The 20,028-nt window shown below is 44.7% G+C and overlaps 1 protein-coding gene across 2 annotated transcripts in view; it reads left to right on the top strand.

The window, feature by feature from the left end:
* NDEL1 (nudE neurodevelopment protein 1 like 1) overlaps nucleotides 1–19,789 on the top strand; it is a 418,831-nt gene extending 399,042 nt beyond the window's left edge. The window contains exon 9 of one of the 2 annotated variants that reach the window (XM_086930644.1): nucleotides 18,487–19,789. In XM_086930644.1, coding sequence (XP_086786770.1) covers nucleotides 18,487–18,577 — 91 coding nt within the window. In that variant the 3' untranslated portion in view covers nucleotides 18,578–19,789. The remainder of the gene's footprint in view (nucleotides 1–18,486) is intronic. The other variant, XM_086930645.1, reaches the window with a different exon arrangement.
* The last annotated feature ends 239 nt before the right edge of the window (nucleotides 19,790–20,028 follow it).

Raw genomic sequence — 20,028 nt, 5'->3', positions numbered from 1 at the left:
ATCTTGCAAACCTCCTTTCCTATCTGTACATCCGGACAAGGTGGTGTTGCGTACAAGACCCTCTTTCCTGCCCAAGGTAGTCTCTGCTTTCCACATCAGACAGTCCATCACCTTGCCCTCCTTCTTTCCGCCTCCGCATCCCTCAAAGGATGAAGAGCGGCTCCATCGTCTGGACCCAAAACGTGCGCTTTCATTCTATATGGATCGCACACGCCAGTTCCGGGTGGATGACCACCTCTTTGTTGGTTACGTGGGTGCGAAGAAGGGACGGGCGGTGCTTAAGCGGACCATCTCTCGGTGGGTTGTCTTATGCATCAAGGCGTGCTACTCCTTAGCTAGAAAGGAGCCTCCAGTTGGGCTGAGGGCCCATTCCACTCGGGCCACGGCGGCTACTACTGCCCTGGGTCGGGGAGTCCACCTGCAGGACATTTGCCAGACGGCTACATGAGCCTCGCTGCACACCTTTGCGAGGCACCACTGCCTGGACAGTCAAGTCCGGAGGGATTGCTTCTTTGGCCGTTCCTTCCTCCAGGACTTCTGGTGTAAGTATTGGTTCGCAGACCCACCACCGGGGTTGGTATTGCTGGGGTATCTATTCTAAGGTAAGGAATCTAATACTGACCTGTTTCTTTCAGATGAACAAGTTACTTACCTTCGGTAACAATATATCTGTAAGAAACAGTAGTTAGTATTAGATTCCTTACCTTAGAATATCCCCAAGCGTCAGACAGGATCCTTACCGCCCCACCCATCCTCCCCGTTCTGCAAACCGATACCTAGGGTTAAGGTCACCCCCTTTCAGGGCCCTAGTTTCATGGCACCAGTGTTGGTTTTATCATGGCTCTGCGTATCTGGCGCGGAAAAGCTGTGTCTAAGAATGACGTCAGCGCGCATGGGCGGCGTCTAAGTACTCCGATGACGTCACTCCGGCGCAGACGACGCCTAACGACGCGCAGGGGTATTGCTACGCAAAAATTTCCGGATCCTGTCTGACGCTTGAGGATATTCTAAGGTAAGGAATCTAATACTAACTACTGTTTCTTACAGATATATCTTTACCGAAGGTAAGTAACTTGTTCCTCCAAGCAGCAAGCGGCTGTAGGACAGGCTGTTCTAGAAACTCTTTTTCAGACTGCTGCAGCTGGCACAGGCAACCACCGCTAGGGGAGAGACTGCTATACATTCTATGCACAGATATGAATTCAGCAGCCCACATGCCTCGAACGGAATATGCTACTTACCAGTATGCATCTGTTCTTGGCATGTAGGGCTGCTGACATTCATATCGCCCACCCTTCTCCCCGGTGCCTGTGGCAGCTGTAGCATTCACTATTACTTTTTAGCATGGACATCACTTACTGTATCATACTCCATCCCTGCCACAATGGCGAAAAACAATCTGAGGATGCCCATGCGCACTGTAGTCCAGGAGAGGAGCCACCTATCTCGTGATACTTCGAAGACTCTTCCAGGACAACAATGTGCAATCATCCGGACCCAACACTAGGCGGCGATCTATGCACAGATATGAATATGAATGTCAGCAGCCCTACATGCCAAGAACAGATGCATACTGGTAAGTAGCATATTCCTTTTATGCTTGCCTGCACCAGGCTTGCTTGGTTCTAGGAATAAAACTATCTTTTTTTTTATACAAAACAATTGCCCTAGAGTTCAGTTCTTGAGTGTATGAGACCATTTGCTGACTGGGTGTGTACATCAAATGCTTTACACTGTCCTCTGATACTGCTTAACTGCTTGACCAAGGTACCATTTAAGAGAGTAAGGTTCTATATAACTTTAGCCTCTGGAGACCCTTGGACTCTATACACACTGTACCTCACTTTGGTGATATATATATATATATATATATATAATAGTCAGAATCTTACTAAAATTATCACAGCCCACAGTGGAATTATTTAGGCAACCAGTCAAATCTAGATTCATAACTCCAAGGGTAGATAGAAAAATTGAAGTGCTGTCCCACTGATCCTACCTACATCCAGGGCAAGGTGCCACCTGGTTTCTTTAGTGGGTCACCCTGCCAGAAAAATGGCCAAAGTGTGATACAGCAGGAAAACGTGTGCCACACAAGCGGCCAACCATCTCTGTGTTGCCAATTCGTTAGGCTTACTTTCCTGATACAATAGAACCCAATTGAATGGAAATGCAAGAGCTACTCCAACATCTCCCAGACCAATATGGGCATAGAGTGCTCAGCTAGTGGAGGAAGCAAAACAAAAGTGGATGATGGACGGAGCGTTTGAGCAAATCAAACACTCACCCCCAGTCAACTGATCTGGGTTTAATCCATCACCATTCTTTAGCTCACTCAGCAACCCCACTTCAGACATGGCCATATGCAAATCAGTCTGACCCTGTGCCTCATGGGAACAGTCCAGCCCGAACTGCCAAGCCATGTCCACCGTGGACCGAAAACAAGCTGTTGACTGGGTGTGAGTGTTTGATTGGTTCAGATGCTCCGTCCATCACCACCCCCTTTTGTACCACTTTGTTCGCCATAAGTTGGCAGGGTATGCTCAGACGTGAGTCCCTTGCTCACTTTGCCACTGGATTCAAGCAAGCCGGGCTGAAGATGGCTGAAATGCCAGAAACCAGTCCTCTGAAGCTTGTTTCTGGTCCAGGGAATGCATGGCTTGGCAGTTCGGGCTGGACTGTTCCAATGAGGCACAGGGTCAGACTGATTTGAATATGGCCATGTCTGAACTGGGGTGGCAGAGTGGGCTAAAGAACGGTGATGGATTAAACCCAGATCTGTTGACTGGGTGTGAGTGTTTGATTGGTTCAGATGCTCCGTCCATCACCACCCCCTTTTGTACCACACAGCTAGTGGAGGAAGGCAAGGTTATTACCAATGCCACAATACAATGTGCACTAGATTAATCCGATGCAAGGGAGGTGAATCATCATCATCATCAGGCGCCACACATGGCTTTGAGTCTCCTGTTTTAAACCTGATGTCTAATAACATCTACTTAATCTACCATTTGATGATGAACATTTGTTCGGACCACAGGTAGATGAAAAGTTGAGGGGGGGGGGGCAGAGGGGGAGGGGAAATAAAAAAGACAGCAACACCGCTAAAGTCATGGGTGCACTACATAATTGAAAGCACAGACTGGCTCCTCTGGAGAGGACAATATAGAGGAGCATCAAGAATTAGCACCATCACAGAAACAGGCAGTGCACAAAACAGCTAGGTTTCTACCAGCCCCAATCCACAAGAGGAACATACTATAGGTCACATTACAAAATGAATAGAGTACATGGTCGTGGATGCACCTCCAAAGTCACCACTGCCACTAAAGAGTGACCCACTAAGCCTCCCCCTCAACATTTAACACCAGTAGGGGGATGACTCCAAGAAGATAACCAACACTGGGCAGAAATTACAACATATTAATGGGTCCTTACCATCATAAAGGATGAGGGCTAGCTAGAACTTACGGCTGCCTCACCTACAATACCACCACAAATACAAAACTTGTCACCAGAACATTTCACACTCCTACAAGAGTAGGTCCAAGCTCTGCTTCAAAAAGGGCCATTGAAAATGTCCCAAAACAACACCAGAGACACTGGGTGTATTCCCTCTAGTTCTTTATTTGAAAAAAGGATTAGACTTTAAGGCCTATCCTAGACTCCAGGCCACTCAACAAATAGATTCTATCTGAAAATGTTCATATCGTAACCTGACAGGAAGTAATACCTTTGCTACAGCAAGATGATTTAATGACCACCATAGACCTCAAAGACAACTACTTACATATTCAAAAGCACCCAGCACATCACCACTATATTTGTTTTTCAGTAAATGGATAGCAGTTCAAGGTGTTGCCATTTGGATTAACTACTGCACCAAGAGTCTTCACAAAATGCCTTGCTGAGGTACCAGCACATTTTTGAAAAAGGGGGATGGGGAGGGAGACACGTATTCTATATCTAGACGAATGGCTGATCAAGAGTCCCACCAACCAGCAATGTTTACATGACACTAAAAGGTATTCCACCTTTTACTCAAATTAGGCTTCACACTCAATACTGCAAAATCTCACGTGCAGCCTTTGCAAATTCAGCAGTTATTCGATGCAACTTTAAACTCGGTTACAGCGAAGGCCTATCCCAGTCCAGAAAGCGTGCAAATGTTTCAGTTCGCATCACCTCTTTTTCAACTATCATCACCTCGCAGTCAAAACAGTCATGAGTTTTCTAGGATGATCGCATCATGCATCTCCATAGTGTTCCACGCATGACTGCATATGTGCTCCCTTCAACGCGCACTACAATCACAGTGGTCTCAAGCAGAGGAGCATCTACAAGAACTTGTATTGGTAGCGCCACCGCTATCTGCTGTGGTGAAAAAGCACCAATATGTTGCATGGTAGGACGTTCAAAGCCCCAATACCACAGATCACCATTATGACAGATGCATCCCTACAGGGTTGGGGGGGGGCACATATTCGGGGCCTCACAATGCATGGAGTCTCATCCCCACCTCAAAAACACTTTCACATCAATCTTTTCAAGTTTCTTGCAATTCAATTAGCTCTGTATGCTTTTCGACATCTTCTTCTCAACAAAGTAGTGTGAATCCTTATCGACCACAGGACCACAATGTATTATATTGTTATATTCAAAAACGGGGGGTACACACTCCATACAGCTCTCCCACGTAGCAGACTGGGCCATACATTGCAAAATATACCTCCTAGCAGAATACCTAGTAGGGGTGGACAAAGACTTGACAGAGATGCTCGGCACAATGCATCAGCAAGTACATAAGTGGGAAATCAACACAGCTCTCCTCCTTGTATTTCCATTGGTGGGAAACCCCAGAGATAGACCTTTTTGGAACCCAGCAAAACGCAAAATGCTAAAGCTTCGCCTCCAGGTTCCCTCACTCACAGTCCAAGGGCATTGCCCTATGGATCAATTGGTAAGGGATAATTGCTTATGCTTTTACTTCTCTCCCACTCATTCCTTACATGGTTCAAAAGCTAATATGAACATCCCTCACACTAATCATAATAGCCCCAACATGTGCGCGACAAGCATGGCTCACACCCCGACTAAAACTATTGGTAGTGCCACATGAGACACCGCCTCTGTGGCCACATCATCTAACTCAGGAACAGAGAAAAGTAATACATACCAATCCTAAACAGCTCAATCTGGCAATTTGACTCCTGAGGTCTTAGAATTTGAACACCTTAATCTACCATAAGAATGCATGGACCTTCTAAAACAAGAATGCAGGCCAACCTCGCAAGCCTGTTATGCTACCAAATGGAAAAGATTTGTTAATTTCTGCTTAGCCAAACCAATCCAACCCTTCCCGCCAACAGTGAAATACCTTATTAGTTACCTTTTTCATTTACAACAAGCAGAACATGCATTGCTCAAGTATTGGGGTTTCTTTCATAGATTCACATGCCTGAATCATTCCCCGTCGTCGGAGTGGGAGTCCCACGGTACAAAAAAAAGCAATAATTTGCATATAATAACCAAAAAACCTTGGTAATAACCAAGCAGGAAGTACAGTAGCCCTAAGCTACAATAGCAAAAACGTCCACACTTATGACTATCTTAGTCATTTTGTATAGACCAAACTGCAGCCAGTCAGGCGACCGCACCCACCAGAATGTTCTCCCCAGAGGCTCAGGCTCTCAGATTTTCTACCGCACATCATGTGAAGGGAGTCTCCCTGAGCTCTGCACCGTACTTCTAAACTGTGGCTGGTTTTTACCTACTTTAAAGATGTCACCTTCTAAATCTCTCTTCAAGCATTGTGAATCTTGTTGGAAGCTTAGGCTTTTTAAGTAAGAACCCCACGAAAAATGTATTTATTGCCTGTATCCAGACTATGAGGTAAAGGATTGTAAGATCTGCAGGACCTTTCCTCAGAAGACCCTCAGAGACAGGGAAGGTCGTCTTCGCCTGTGGCTGCAGAAGATCAAGGACCAGGACAACCCCCTATCAGAGGTAGGAAGTGTGGCCTCGGGGTCAACTATGTCCTCTAGAAAGAGGAAGATTGAGGAAGAGGTATCTTCTCCTGAGGCTAAGGTGTGGAGAAAAGCTCAATCCACCAAGGATTCTAGCTTTCCTTCCTCCTCTACTGCAAAAAAGGCTTCTCAACCTTCAAGATCTGGACTTAGTACGCCCGAGAAAGTCTGGAAAGTCTTTGCCATCAAAAAGACTGTCACAGAAAGTTTTACCTCAGAAAACGACGTCCGTCGACGATCACTAACACTTCCTCAACGTCTAGTCACCTTTTCATCTCCGAGGCCTAAAATGATAATGGCTTTGGCTTCTTCCACGTCGACACTGGTCTCAGTTTCAATTCGACCCATCTCGTCGACGAAGATAATGCCATTGATCGTCGACGCTCCATCATCGACGAAGGTTAAGAAGGTCCCGTCGATGACTGCATAGTCGACGAAGAACACCTCGACGGCACCTATCCCGTCGACGAAAGTCACCCCGTCAACGGATTCCTCGTCGACGAAGATCACCTTGCCGTCGACTGACTCACAGTCAACGAGATTTCCATTGCTGTCGACAGCCGCATCGTTGACGTAGACTGCCTCGTCGGCGGAGACATAGTCAACGAAGATTGCCTCGTCGTCAAACATCGTTGACGATGATTACCCAGTTGATGAAGTTCACTGTCTCGTCGGTGGCCACAGTCCATACACCATCTCCGCCGACTGCACCGTCGACGGTTCGTCCGTCAACGCCTCTTCTTTCATTGTGTAGGGAACTACACGTTTGGTCTGCTGCACCGTCTGCAGCCTCCTTTGCCTCGCCGTCTGCGGCAGCTTCTTTATTGGAAAGATGGGGCTCTTCCTTAGCGGCTCTCTCCCCATTGAAGTTGCCTGAACAACTTTTGGACTCTGAAGAGGATGAAGAACAATCTGATGTGGATGAGAGCCAGGAGTCCATCTGAGCTGCTTATAAAATTTCAAGACGAGGATCAAGAGGAAGAGCAGTTTCTTGAGCCTACAGGTCAGGCTCCTGCCACAGTGCCTACAGCACAGATGCCGTTAGCGCTCCTCAACAACTTGCAGTTTATGTTGGACGACTACTATCGCCAGTTCCCTCCATCTGAATCAGCAGAGTAGCTCCCTTCGACACCCATGCCTCGAGCATCTGCAAAAACGTTTAGAACTCGAAGACAATCTTCTCCAATATCACCACCCGAAATAAGATCCACAGTTCTATCTTCTCCGGCACCATCCCATTATACTCAGGAGGCTGTCACCACTGATGACGAGGGAAGAAGGAGAAGTTGATGATAAATCTGTACTGTCGTGGTGGGATGACTACCAAACGCAAACCCCATCACCTTTCTGCTCCTCCTACCGCGGACTCGAAGCCTGTAGATATTGGAGGATTCCATCTCATAATGGAAAGAGCAACAAAGAGGTTCTTAATTTCCATGGAAACGAAACAGGATGACTGTTTCTTGTGATTTTAAGGACCAACCGCAGAGGCAAGTGAAAACGATTCCAATATTAGACTTTATCTGGAAGGAGGGACTTAAAATCATGTCAACTCCAAATTCTTTACCTGCAGTCTTGCCTCGCGTAGACAAAAAGTATAAGGCACCTCTCACCTCACCTGCATGCCTTCTAGGGCAATCAAAGACTGATTCAGTCCTCACCCAAGCGGCTCAGACTGGCCAGAAACCCATCTTCACAGGTAACCGCTCCACCAGACAGGGATGGCAGACGACTGGACTCCATTGGCAAAAAAGTTTCAACGACAGCTGCAACTACTGTCCGTGCTGCAAACTCCTTGGCAATATTGGGGAGATACGATAGACAAATGTGGTTGGATATCTCGCCATATATTGAGAAGCTTCCAGAGCCTGAAAGATCAGAAGCCAGAAAAATATTGTATGAAGGGAAGTGCATTTTTACAGAGATCGACGCAGCAGTAGATGTGGCATCTGCAGGCTTCAGGCAATTGGCGGGGGCAGCAGTGCTGAGAAGGCAGGGTTGGCTGAAGTCAACATCCTTTCACCAGGAGGTCCAGGCTAAGATCATAGATATGCCTTATGATGGGGAGTTTCTCTTTGGCCAGCATATTGATGAGGCCCTGCAGGCCATAAAGAAGGATACAGAAACTGCAAGGTCACTGGGAAGCCAGCAGTTTAAAAATCCTCCTTTCGTGGTGCCAAAGGACGTGGATCTTTTTCCAATAGAGGGGGCTACTCTCAGCAACGCTTGTACCAATCCTCGCACGATAACCAGCCGTATCAACCGTATAAACAGCTAACATACGGACAGTGAGGTAACAATTACTCGCAAGGAAAAGGAAGTCTTCTTACCGGGGACGATATTCCTCCAGGAAGCAATGAGACGGACCACCTGCCACCACCTCTGCCCATCCCCAGGCCGAAAGTTGGAGGAAGAATATCCCATTTCTTCTCTAATTGGTCCAAACTTACAACAAACAGGTGGGTCCTGGATGTAGTGGACAGGGGCCACACTTTAGAGTTTGTCAAAACCCCGCCAAATTCTCCTCCCAAAGGTCCCCCACCAGCTCACCTCAAGGAGCTGTTCTCCCAGATAAATGTAATGATTCGGAAAGAAGCAATCGAAAAGGTTCCTCAATTGCAAAAAGGAAGAGGGTTCTATGCGAGGTTCTTCCTCATACGCAACAAGTCAGGAGAATGGCGCCCGATCCTCGACTTGCGTGCCCTCAACAAATACCTCAAAAAATTATCCTTCCAGATGTTAACACTTCAAGAAATCCTCCAGCTTCTCTTGGAAGGGGATCACATGGCCACCCTCAACCTTCAGGATGCTTATTTTCATGTACCGATCCATCCCAGGCACAGAAAGTCCTTAAGATTCAGAGTGCCTGGCAGGGCTTTTCAATTCAAGGTTCTCCCATTTGGACTTCTTTCAGCGCCCGTGTGTTCATGAAAATGTTAGCTCCAGTGACGGCACATCTTCGCTAGGAGGGCATTCACATTTTTCCATACTTGAACGATTGCCTTTTCAAGGCCAATTCTTTAGAAACCGCAAAAGTGCATATTCGAAGATGTCTGTCACTATTCCAGTCTCTGGGTCTCTCAATCAATCTCGAAAAATGCCATCTAACTCTGTCTCAAAGAAAGTCGTTTCTGGGAGCCACACTAGACACTCAACTCACTCAGGCTTTCGTCTCAAAAGAAAGGCAGCTCAAGATTTGCAAGATTCAAATAAGAAATTGGTACCTTGGTTATACGGTATGTGTTTTGATTTGAAATAATAAGGAATAAAGATAAAGTACTCCCTATTTAGTGTTTATATCACTATGACCACACTAAGTTTATTTGTATCTTTTATAGTCTCCTGTCTCGTCATGACCCACAGACACGTCAAAGGTTATTACTGAATGATTTTTATTTTTTATTTTTTCAAATAAGAAAGTTTATATATCTCTCATTTCGGATTTCAAAACACGTTTGTATATACAAGTAATTTTTACATATATACAATAGAATAGAAGCCCTTCGTTTCGAGTTAGGATGTCTCACCAAAACATAAAACAGACATTCCTATTGAGATCACGCAGACTCATATGAGGAAAACAATTAGGTAGAATTTATTTATACCCAATGTCTTAAAGATCCCTCAACACATTATTAAAGTTAATCCAAAATATTTATATGTATCTGCTGTCTCTTTATAGTCGACGCGTTTCAGCCAATCAATTCAGGCCTCTTCAGGACTAGGGCTATTCACAATCCATCGGGTAATAGAGTCGGAAGTGCTTCTCAAATACTTTCATGGGCTCCTTTTTATATGTATAAACACTCTGTGCTCGCTGTCAATCCAAATAATGGAACTATTGTTTGGTCGGTAACTAGATGATGTCTATCTCCCGACTACAGCATTTAGCTAGCGCTTCAAGCGCTTCTTAAATATTTCTTTTACTCAATCACGAGTGCTCACAAACGTCAGCCTTGCGCGTTCCTCTCTTCCCGGGGTGTTTTGTAATGTCTCTCTTCGTTTTCAAATTGGTCGTCTCTCTGCAATGTTTGAACGCGACCGCCTCTAAAATTAGGCGACATTAAGAGATTTGCAAGATGGCTCTCCTCTTACAACAAAGTATACGTTTCAGTTCGGATTTTCAAATCTTTGCTAGGGATGATCTCATCCTGCATCCCTCTGATACCCAACTGTCGTCTCCGAATGAGACCTTTACAAGAGGAACTCAGCCTCCAATGGTTGCAGCTTTTGGGGTTGTTCGACGACAGGATCAGCATAACTTACTGTATGAGAGAAGCCTTTCACTGGTGGATTCAAAGGAAAAATTTGCAAGAGGGATGTACATTCCTGACGGAAGTGCCAAGTTATACCATTACAACGGATGCTTCCCACGAAGAATGGGGGGGCACACCTTCAGGGAATGACTGTCAACGGAAAGTGGAATATACAACAAAAGAAGTGGCACGTAAATCTGCTAGAGCTGGGAGCTATTTTTCTTGCCTTGAAGTCCTTTCGAACAGCAATCAAGGGGTCCGCAGTTCTAATCCGGACAGACAATACAACAAGTATGCATTACTTAAACAAGCAAGGTGGTACAAAATCGACCCTTCTTTCTCAGCAAGCCCAGGAGATTTGAGGTTGGGCTCTGGATCACAAGATAAATCTTTCAGCAGTTTATGTTCCAGGGATGTCCAATGTACTAGCGGATTCTCTCCGCAGATCTGCAATATCCAATCACGAATGGGAGATCCATCAACCAACTCTGGACCGAGTCTTTCGAGAGTGGCGTCACCCCGACCTGGACTTGTTTGCAACAATTCAGAACCGAAAATGCCCACACTTTGCAAGCTGGATTCCCCACAAGGACTCATGCGGGGATGCGCTTTTGATGAACTGGTCTCAGATATATGCATAAGCCTTTCCTCCGATTCCTTTGGTTCCCAGAGTCATCCGGAAAATGAAGAGACAACCGTGTCGCCTCATTCTCATTGCGCCCAGGTGGCCTCACCAATATTGGTTCACCAAGCTTCTTCTCCTCTGAGTGCGATCCCATTCAGTTTCCACCAATACCGAATCTACTGACCATGCAAGGGGGTCAAATTTGTCACCCGGACCCAACTTCCTTGAAATTAGCAGCTTGGCTCCTCAACACATTGAATTCGCCCATTTAGATATCCCTGCGGATTGTCAAGAGGTTTTAGCCAATGCTAGAGCGCCTGCCACAATTAAGACATACAAGCTTAAATGGAAAAGGTTCTGTACCTGGTGTCACTCTGCCAATTTACATCCAATTCATGCTAAACCAAAACAGATCTTGCCGTTCTTTCTTCATTTGGCTAGATCGGGCTTATCTCATTACACACTGAAGGTGTTTTTGGCATCCATTTCCAGATTCCGTCAAGATGGCTCTAACTCTCTTTATTCTGCAAGAATAATTCAACAATTTTTTAAAGGTCTTGTGAGAAGTTGGCCCGATATATGATGCTCACTAGTTCTAGTGATCACCTTGTATCAGTCCAAACACCCCTTATGGTGATTGGTTGTAAGTCAACCTTATAGACCAGCTATCCTAATGGTAGCATGGACAAAGCAGTCTTAGGCTAAACTCTTTTGGCATGTGAAGCCAGCTGTTTCACCACATATAACCCCTTGCATACCAAGTGAAAGGACACCACACAGGTTTTTATGAAAATAAACAAGATATTTATTAACTAACATACACCTCTGAACTCTTTGAGATCAGAGGGCTAAGCACATGACCGTCTCTTAGGAAAAATACGTTTAAGTTGCACAAATTACAATGGTGCCCTAGGGGCACGACAAACCATATACTAAGTAAGTGGAATGTGAAAGTCGATAAAAGGAATGGAGCTGTCCAGAGGCTGTAGGATCGCTGGGACCACGCTATACTAACTCTAGGTAGGTAATAGGAGGCCCACGGAATGCGTGTGCAGAGTGTGAACTCACACGCGAGATGCGTAACAGTGTCTATGGACAGTACAGTTCAAGAAAAAGGTGAGTACGGACAATCCTGACTAGGTAGAACTGGCCACGCCCATCATGGCGAATTGTATATATTACGCGCTGCAAATACGGCGCCAAACCAAGCAATCTCTCCACCGTGAAACCCCAGTGAACAAGAGCTGTGAAGCTTGAAACCTGTTTGGGACTGAGATACTGCTGTGAGAAACTGTTGGTGTTCCTGCTACCTCGGAGAATAAAAGATCTGAAAACGCTGTAGTGGGTGTCTCATGCTTCAGTGCAACTTTTTGTGAAATAATTGAGGCCGGCCTCGGGTCGCGAGACAACCCCGCCGCGTAGCAAGGCGGCTCCTCGACGCTGTGGGAAGTTGAAAAGCGGCGTCAAAGGGGGAAACTGCGAGGATCGTGCTCCTGGGCTAATATTGGCAAGAAAACCTTGTTTTTTGACTCTGCAAATCTATTAAAGAAGTTGAAGTGGAGGAATAGTTGCAAGCTACCATAGACTGACAACTACAAAGACCAGAGTGCAACTTGGCCACGCCCATCATGGCGAATTGTATATATTACGCGCTGCAAATACGGCGCCAAACCAAGCAATCTCTCCACCGTGAAACCCCAGTGAACAAGAGCTGTGAAGCTTGAAACATGTTTGGGACTGAGATACTGCTGTGAGAAACTGTTGGTGTTCCTGCTACCTCGGAGAATAAAAGATCTGAAAACGCTGTAGTGGGTGTCTCATGCTTCAGGGCTATATATATATATATATATATATATATATCTATATCTATATCTATATCTCCATCCAAATCCCACACGGTAAAGAAGGAATGTCCAGGCCAGCTTTGCAGTTTAACGAGCTTTAATGTTTAGCTCCTACCCAACGCGTTTCGAGGTAAAACCTCTTGATCACGAGCGTCCAAGGGGCAGGGGTTCAGAGCGCAAAATAACTTTGTATATATATATATATATATATATATATATATATATATATATATATATATATATATTCCTCCTCCTCAGCTCGCTCTGCGCTCGCAGACACCGCCTCCACGCCAGCAGAAATGAGGGCCGGACCATCAAAGTCAGCAAAATTATGTTTTTATTCAACAGAACCAGCGACGCGTTTCGAGCGAAAAGCCCTTGTTCACGCTACAACATGTTTGGAATAATAATGCTTTTTTTATGCTTGCAGTCATGCTGACACCACCCCCCGCTGGTAACATTTTTCGTTTGCTGACAATGCAAAATATGAAATACTATATATATATATATAGTACTATACTATATATATATGTGTATCTATATATATATATGTGTATCTTGGTGTTGATACCAATGATTCTGCAGCAGAGTATAGACCCATACACATTCACACCCCACCCTCCGCAGAAGAGGTTTCTCAAATTTGCTAAAATCATTGGTATCAGCACCAAGATTTTTCAGAAGAGTGAACAAGATGCCACAGGCCACCACCCACTATGAAAGTCTTCCGACTCCAGTGCAGTTCATAGTCTGCTGCTTTTATAGTCTGATCAATATTTGTCTATGTCTAAAGGTGTAGTTAAGGTTGTGACATTTACAAACAATTGCTGTTATTACATACAAAAAAACGCCCTGCCTCATGTCCATTAAAGGTAGGTCGGCCGCTAAAGTTTGTTGTTCTACCAATTGGGTCATGGTTCTAAAACGTTTTGGAAACACTGGGATAACTCCCACATGCATGATGACATGCAAATTTTGTTTTCTGAATTTTCACAGTGTCTGATAGTGATAGACCACTAGCCACAAATTCCTTACCTTAGAATTTACCGGGCTGATGGAGGTCCACCTGAACTTCCCTCGGAAGAAGTTAGGGCTCTCTTGGCCAAGGGTTCCGGTTCTGTGGTTGCTATTCACGCTACATTCTGGTCCCGAAAAAGGACAAGGGCCTTTGTCCTATCCTAGATCAGCGAGCCCTTGACTACTTCCTCAAAAAGGAAAAGTTCTAGATGCTCACTCTGACTCTGGTCTCCCCTAGACCCCAGAGACTTGATGGTAGCGCTAGACTGCAGGAGACCTGTTTTCATGTTCCGGTCCTGCCTGCTCATTGGCGTTGTCTGTGGTTCACAGTAGGCCACGAGCATTTTCAGTTGACAGTGCTACCCTTTGGCCTTAACAGTGCCACTTGGGTGTTCACCAAGGTGATGGCGGTGGTCACAGCTCATTTGCTTGGATCAGGGGTGCCAGTCTTCCCTAATCTCAATGACGGGCGGTTGAAGGCAAGCTCATTCCAGGCTGTCCCCGCCCATCTCCAGTCTACAGTGAACCTTCTCCTTTAGCTGGGGTTCACTATCAATGTGCCAAAGTCACACCTGACTCCCTCTAAGATGCTCCCTTTCATCAGAGCTGATCTGGACACAAAGCAGTTTCGAGCCTGTCCTCCCGAGCTGCGAATCCAGGGTATTGAGGTTATAATACCAATGTGTTAGCTTCTATCTTGCATTTCTGTGCTTTGTGGCCTCCTGCATCCTGCTAGTGACACTTTCTAAAAGGCATATTCGAGTTCTGCAGTGGGACCTGAAGTTCCAGTGGACGCAGCATCAGGGGGAATTTCTCCGACATCTTCCAGGGACCTGCAGTGGTAGCTAAACACCCGCGATCTGCTGCAGACCCCTCTCCCTTTCCCAACCAGATCAAACAGTAGTCACAGATGCGTCACTAATGAAATGCACCGGCCAACTGCCATGTGATACTGCAACAAGCTGGGCTGGTGAGGTCATGAACCCTTTGTCAAGAAGCCCTGTATCTTTGGGCAGAACTAGTACAGCAGTGGCATATCCCTGGAGGTTCACCACCTGGCAGGTGCCCTGATCATGATCATGAATGGTGTCTACATCTGGAAGGGGCGCAAGGTCTCTTTCATAGGTGGGGAGAGCCTCGGTTAGATCGGTTTTCCTCTGCAGAGAACGTGCAATGTCAGGAGTTTTACGCGTCGGAAAGCGGCTGTCACTCGGAGATGCTTTTTGTCTCAAGTGGAGCTCAGGCCTGCTATGTCTCTCCACCCATTCCAATGCTGCCAGAGTGCTCAAGAAGATCAGGATTGATGGAGCCCAAGTCATTCTTGTGGCTCCAGAATGGGCATGGAGAGTCTGGTATCCAGAGCTTATCCAATTGAGCATTGATTCTTTGATCAGGCTCCGGCTTTGGGAGAATCTTCTGTTGCAGCAGCACCCACCTTATTGCGTTGAGATTGAGCTGCGGTAGTTGTTGACATTCAACCTTCGTCCCGAAGTCTGTAATTTTTTTTTGGCAACCTGGTGTCCTTCTACCAAGATTGTATACGCCTTCTAGTTGAGCAAATTCGTAAAATATTTTACAGAAAGATCTATTGATCCTCTTCTGCTCCCCTCTTTTTTTTTTTTTTTTTTTTTTTTTTTTTTGTATGTTCTTATATAGCGCTCCAATCACCCGGAGGCATCTCGGCGCTTGCCTTGGGAACCCATCCTGCCTTTTCCCTGTGAGATAGCCCCTAACGGGCATCCCCAAGGTGAAAGCCAGGCATCCCGCCGCAGGGGGCCGTTGTGGAGATTAAGCAAGCTTAATGCCCAGAGTTGCAGAGTGTGAACCCATGATTAGGTCAGGCACCGAAGCGAGAATTATCGAGTCCGTGGACATTTGAGCTCAAGACCCTGCCGCTTCGGGAATTGAACCCTGGTCCCGGGTCTGACCTCTGCTTCAGGGTCTGCCTGCTCTAACCAGTGAGCCACACTTCTCCACCTCTTTCAAGTCTTGTTTTTTGTTTTGACCCTTGCCCAGCAGGACCTGCCCTGGGTTCTCTTCAAGGGTACCTTTTGGCCCTGTTTGCCTTCTTGAGGCTTCAAGACCAACCCTTTTTATTTGAATCCCCTATTGTAAGTAGATTTCGTAAGGGGCTTGTACACACATTCCCACCTGCCCATTCATCATGCCTCAGTGGGACTCTAATTTGTTTCTCATCTTCCTGCTGATGTGTGCTTTGTTTGAATCTCTGCACAACTGCCTCTCTCGCTGCGTACTATCAAAACAGCCTTTTTAGTGGCAATTACTTCTGCCAGGAGGGTAAGTGAATTGCAGGCTCTGTCATCCAAGCCTACTTACCGGTCCATCTTCCCATATAATTTGGTGCTTCACACTAGGTCCACATTCATAGCGAAAGTGGTAACACCATTCCATGTGGGGCAAACAGTCCTCTTGCCCACTTTCTATGCTCCTCCGCACCCCTCTGAGGAGTGGCTCTTCCGTCTGGACCCAAAAAGAGTGTTGTCATTCTATCTTGACTGCACTGAAGTGTTCCTGGTGGACAACCATCTCTTCATAGGGTAAGTTGGATCAAAGAAAGGATGTGCGGTGCAGAAGAGGATTATTTCGCAATGGGTTGTCTTCCGCATCAATATTTGCCAAGCTTTGGCTGAAAAGCATCCTCTGAAGGCTTAAGGGCTTTAGCCACCAGAGCGAAGGCGGCTACCACGGCAGTGCAGCATGAAGTTACAGTCCCCGGCATTAGCCAGTCAGCAGTGTGGGGCATCACTGCACACTTTTTCCAAATATTAATGGCTGGATAGTCCAGTCCAAAGGGACTGCCATTTTGGCCGTTCTGTCCTGCAGGACTTCCAGGTCTAACCTTGTCCGCAGTGCCTACTCGGAGAATGTTATTTCTTGGGTATCTATTCAAAGGTAAGGAATCTGGGACTAGAATCTGGGGCTAGATGCCTCTATTAAATGGACCTTTGGTAACTCCTTATCTGATAGAGACATGATCTAGCCACCTTACTGACTCACTGATCTCCCGTGCACTGCAGACTGGTTTTTTAGTTGGGGCTAATCCCTTTCAGGGCCCTAGACGTTATAAACACACCACTGCCAGTTAACTTCATGGCTCTGTGCTCCTGGTGTGGAAAGTCATAAAATGTTACTGACGTCAGGGCACCGAGGTGGTGCCTATATAGTTGACGTGAACGTCCCTTCCGGTGCGGAAGATACTGACCACATCATGCAGAGCCAATCGTTGCCACCTACCTGCGCGCAAGGGTATTGCTCAAGGAAAAGTCTTCCGGATCTAGCCTGACACCTGGGAAATTCAAAGTTAAGGAATCTGCTGCTAGATCAAGTCTCTACCAGACAAGGCATTACTGAAGGTAATTTACTTGTTCATTTATACTGTTACCTCACCAATTTGGCCCAATGAAAATCATTTCCCATCAGTAGCCTAAAAAGAGCTGATTCAGTTGGGAAACTTGATTTTGTATTTTTTAGCCAAAAATGTTTATCTACTACCTACAATTGCCTTTGCTTCTTTGTTTATCAATGGGGAAAATGAAGTCCCTCAATTTCTTTTCCCCCTTCTTCGTAGTTATAAAATGTTGGCATGTATGCAATAGTGAGATCAAGTGCTTTTAAAATATTCCTATGAATTGGGGTTTTATTCTTCTTTCAACGTTTCGGATCCCTTAGGAAGAAACAGTGCATTGAGTGTAGCACTACACGTTCGCACATCACTGTGCGCACATATGATCACCATGCACCATGTTGAGGCAATACATTTCACACTTCTGCAAAGTTTTTTTTCTTTCACTGAAGCATAATTGACTGGTCTTATTGTGTTTCATTTCTTGTTTTACTGGGTTGAACCTTGTTTTAGAAGCATCAATCGCCCCTGGTACCGTGTAGTTTTAAATAACAGGAAGTCCATGTCTCCCAATAGCTATGCATGCAGTGTATCATCCTTGTAAACATTGCCCTCCCTCCCCACCTTCTTAACTTACTGATCATCAGCCTGATTCCATTGTCTGGTATTGTGGTAATAATTTAACTTGCACATTAATTGTTTTGTGGAAGAATAAATAATTTAGTTCGAATGTCATCTGTAAATACTGTAGAATTTTGTTGCTTTTGAGCATTTGCCCGTTAATAATGACTTGATGTGCTGTGCTAATCACCATACTTTTTATCCTTGGATTTATTAGTATGAATACCTAAGATTTTGCATTTCTAACGAGCTTTGCCCGTTACCATAAATTTTAGGAGCACATGCTTTTGCGTTTAATAGGTATAATGCTATGTGTCTCTTGTATTTTGCATGTTTATTCTTAAATAATTTCAGGCATTATTAAATATAATAGAAAACCTATTAGACTGGCAAATTGCCTCATATGTTCAAATGACTTTACATTGCATTTGGCAGAATGGTTAAGTCCAACTGTATTACCTTTTAGCTAAAGCATTGAATGTAAAAAGGACATTTGAAGAGCTAGAGGACGAATCTATTTACAGGGCTGCACTTCTGCTTTTAGAAGTAATGTGACCTTGGTGCTTTGCTATATATCCTGGTCTGCTCTCTGATTTGCTTGATTTAACCCAGGAAGCAATGCAGCTCTGTAACTAGCAGTTAAACAGTGAGACATGTTGCAAACACAATGAAGTTGTATTCTGTATTTAAAACCACAGCTTAACTCCTAAATCTCTTTTTGGTCCCATCCTAGGGCAGTAAATGGTTATGACCAAGGACCTCCGCCAGTTATAGGATCATCCATACCATCTTCTCCACCTGGTATGCTTCCACTGAGTGTATGAAGAGCTGAGCCATGTATGGACTTATTTTTCGTCAGAAAAAGGAAGGAAATGGGCAAGAAAATGCTTTATAAGAGGGTGCATTCGTTTGAGCTGGAGCTGAAATTTCACTGCAGAAGAGCAATCCAGCCTGCCCTTTACCTCCACCCCAACGCACAGCGCCGAATCACGTGCTGCACTTTGCACCTTCACAACCGTTTGGTTTCTTGACCACTCTCGCATCTCACCAAGAATTTGTTGCAGTGCACCTTGACTTGTGCAATGGCACATGTTTGCATACATAAGGGTATGCGAAACATTTTCAATATAGAAGTAACAAAACCCTTATTTAAGGAAAAAAAGTATGAAGTATGGAAATATTCTTCTCCTCAGACACTTTTCGTTTCAAATCCTAGTAAAACGGTTTTAAAAGGATACAAAATTCTCTAGTCAAGACGGTTGCAAACTCTTTGAGGACCTATAAAGCAAAGGTTGCTTGATAAACGCTAGCGAAAGCACATTATCCTCTACAAAGAATCTACCAAACCGCTTCAAAAGGAAATCTCCATTTCAGGCGACTACAATCCAGAGTTTTTAAAGTATTAAAGTGTTGATAAAACCCTTGTATCATAGACTTTTTTTTTTTTTTTTTACTGAATCCCATATGGACTTCTGATTATCTGGTCACTTTGTACATTGTAGATATTTCAGGCTCTTTTTTTGTTATTATCTATGTGCCTCAGATTCTCAGAATGGTGGCCTGAAAGGACCGAATGCCACTATTGACGTGTTATGTTAAATGTGTGTATATAATAATATATTTGATTAAATTCACTTTTGTGTTGAAGATTTCATTTGAAGGATATTTAACTGGATTATCAAATATTGAACATGCACTAGGTTTCCTTCCTAGAATTGAAAGACCTGCAAACAATGTTTTTTTTCGTCCAAAGTCCCACCTCACTTTTCTCTTAGCGTTGTATGGTGATTTTTTTTTTCTCACTGCGTATTTGGGCTGTTTACACGTGTTATTTTATTGTATATAGGTTTATAAACATATTTTTTTGCCTACAATCTTGTACATAATTTTGACTCAGTAGCTATTTATTTAGAGATCTATATGGCATGTTGAGGCATATTTCAGTCATAGAACTTCACACACTATCATGACGTGGATTTGGCTGTCTGAAACGGTGAGCTTTTTCTAAAAATAAAGATCTTTTAAATATGCCTTCAGTGAATTTTGGAAAATGAAATTACTAGAAATATTTTGTTACAATAAAGAAACAACAATTTTTATATTGAAGGACATCAATTATCAGGCCAATGCCTTTCAGACATACATGTTATAAATATGTCATGAAATGGGTTTCCATACTTGGTAATTTGTCATGAAGGAAAATGATCTTTCGTGATCACAGGTTTTTTGTATGTTAGTTTATGAAACGCACTTCCACTCTTGGTACTATCTAAAG

The sequence above is a fragment of the Lissotriton vulgaris genome, chromosome 7, assembly GCF_964263255.1.
Source record: "Lissotriton vulgaris chromosome 7, aLisVul1.2, whole genome shotgun sequence".
In the NCBI taxonomy this organism is placed as follows: Eukaryota; Metazoa; Chordata; class Amphibia; order Caudata; family Salamandridae; genus Lissotriton; species Lissotriton vulgaris.
This window is presented reverse-complemented; position numbering and strand designations above follow the sequence as displayed.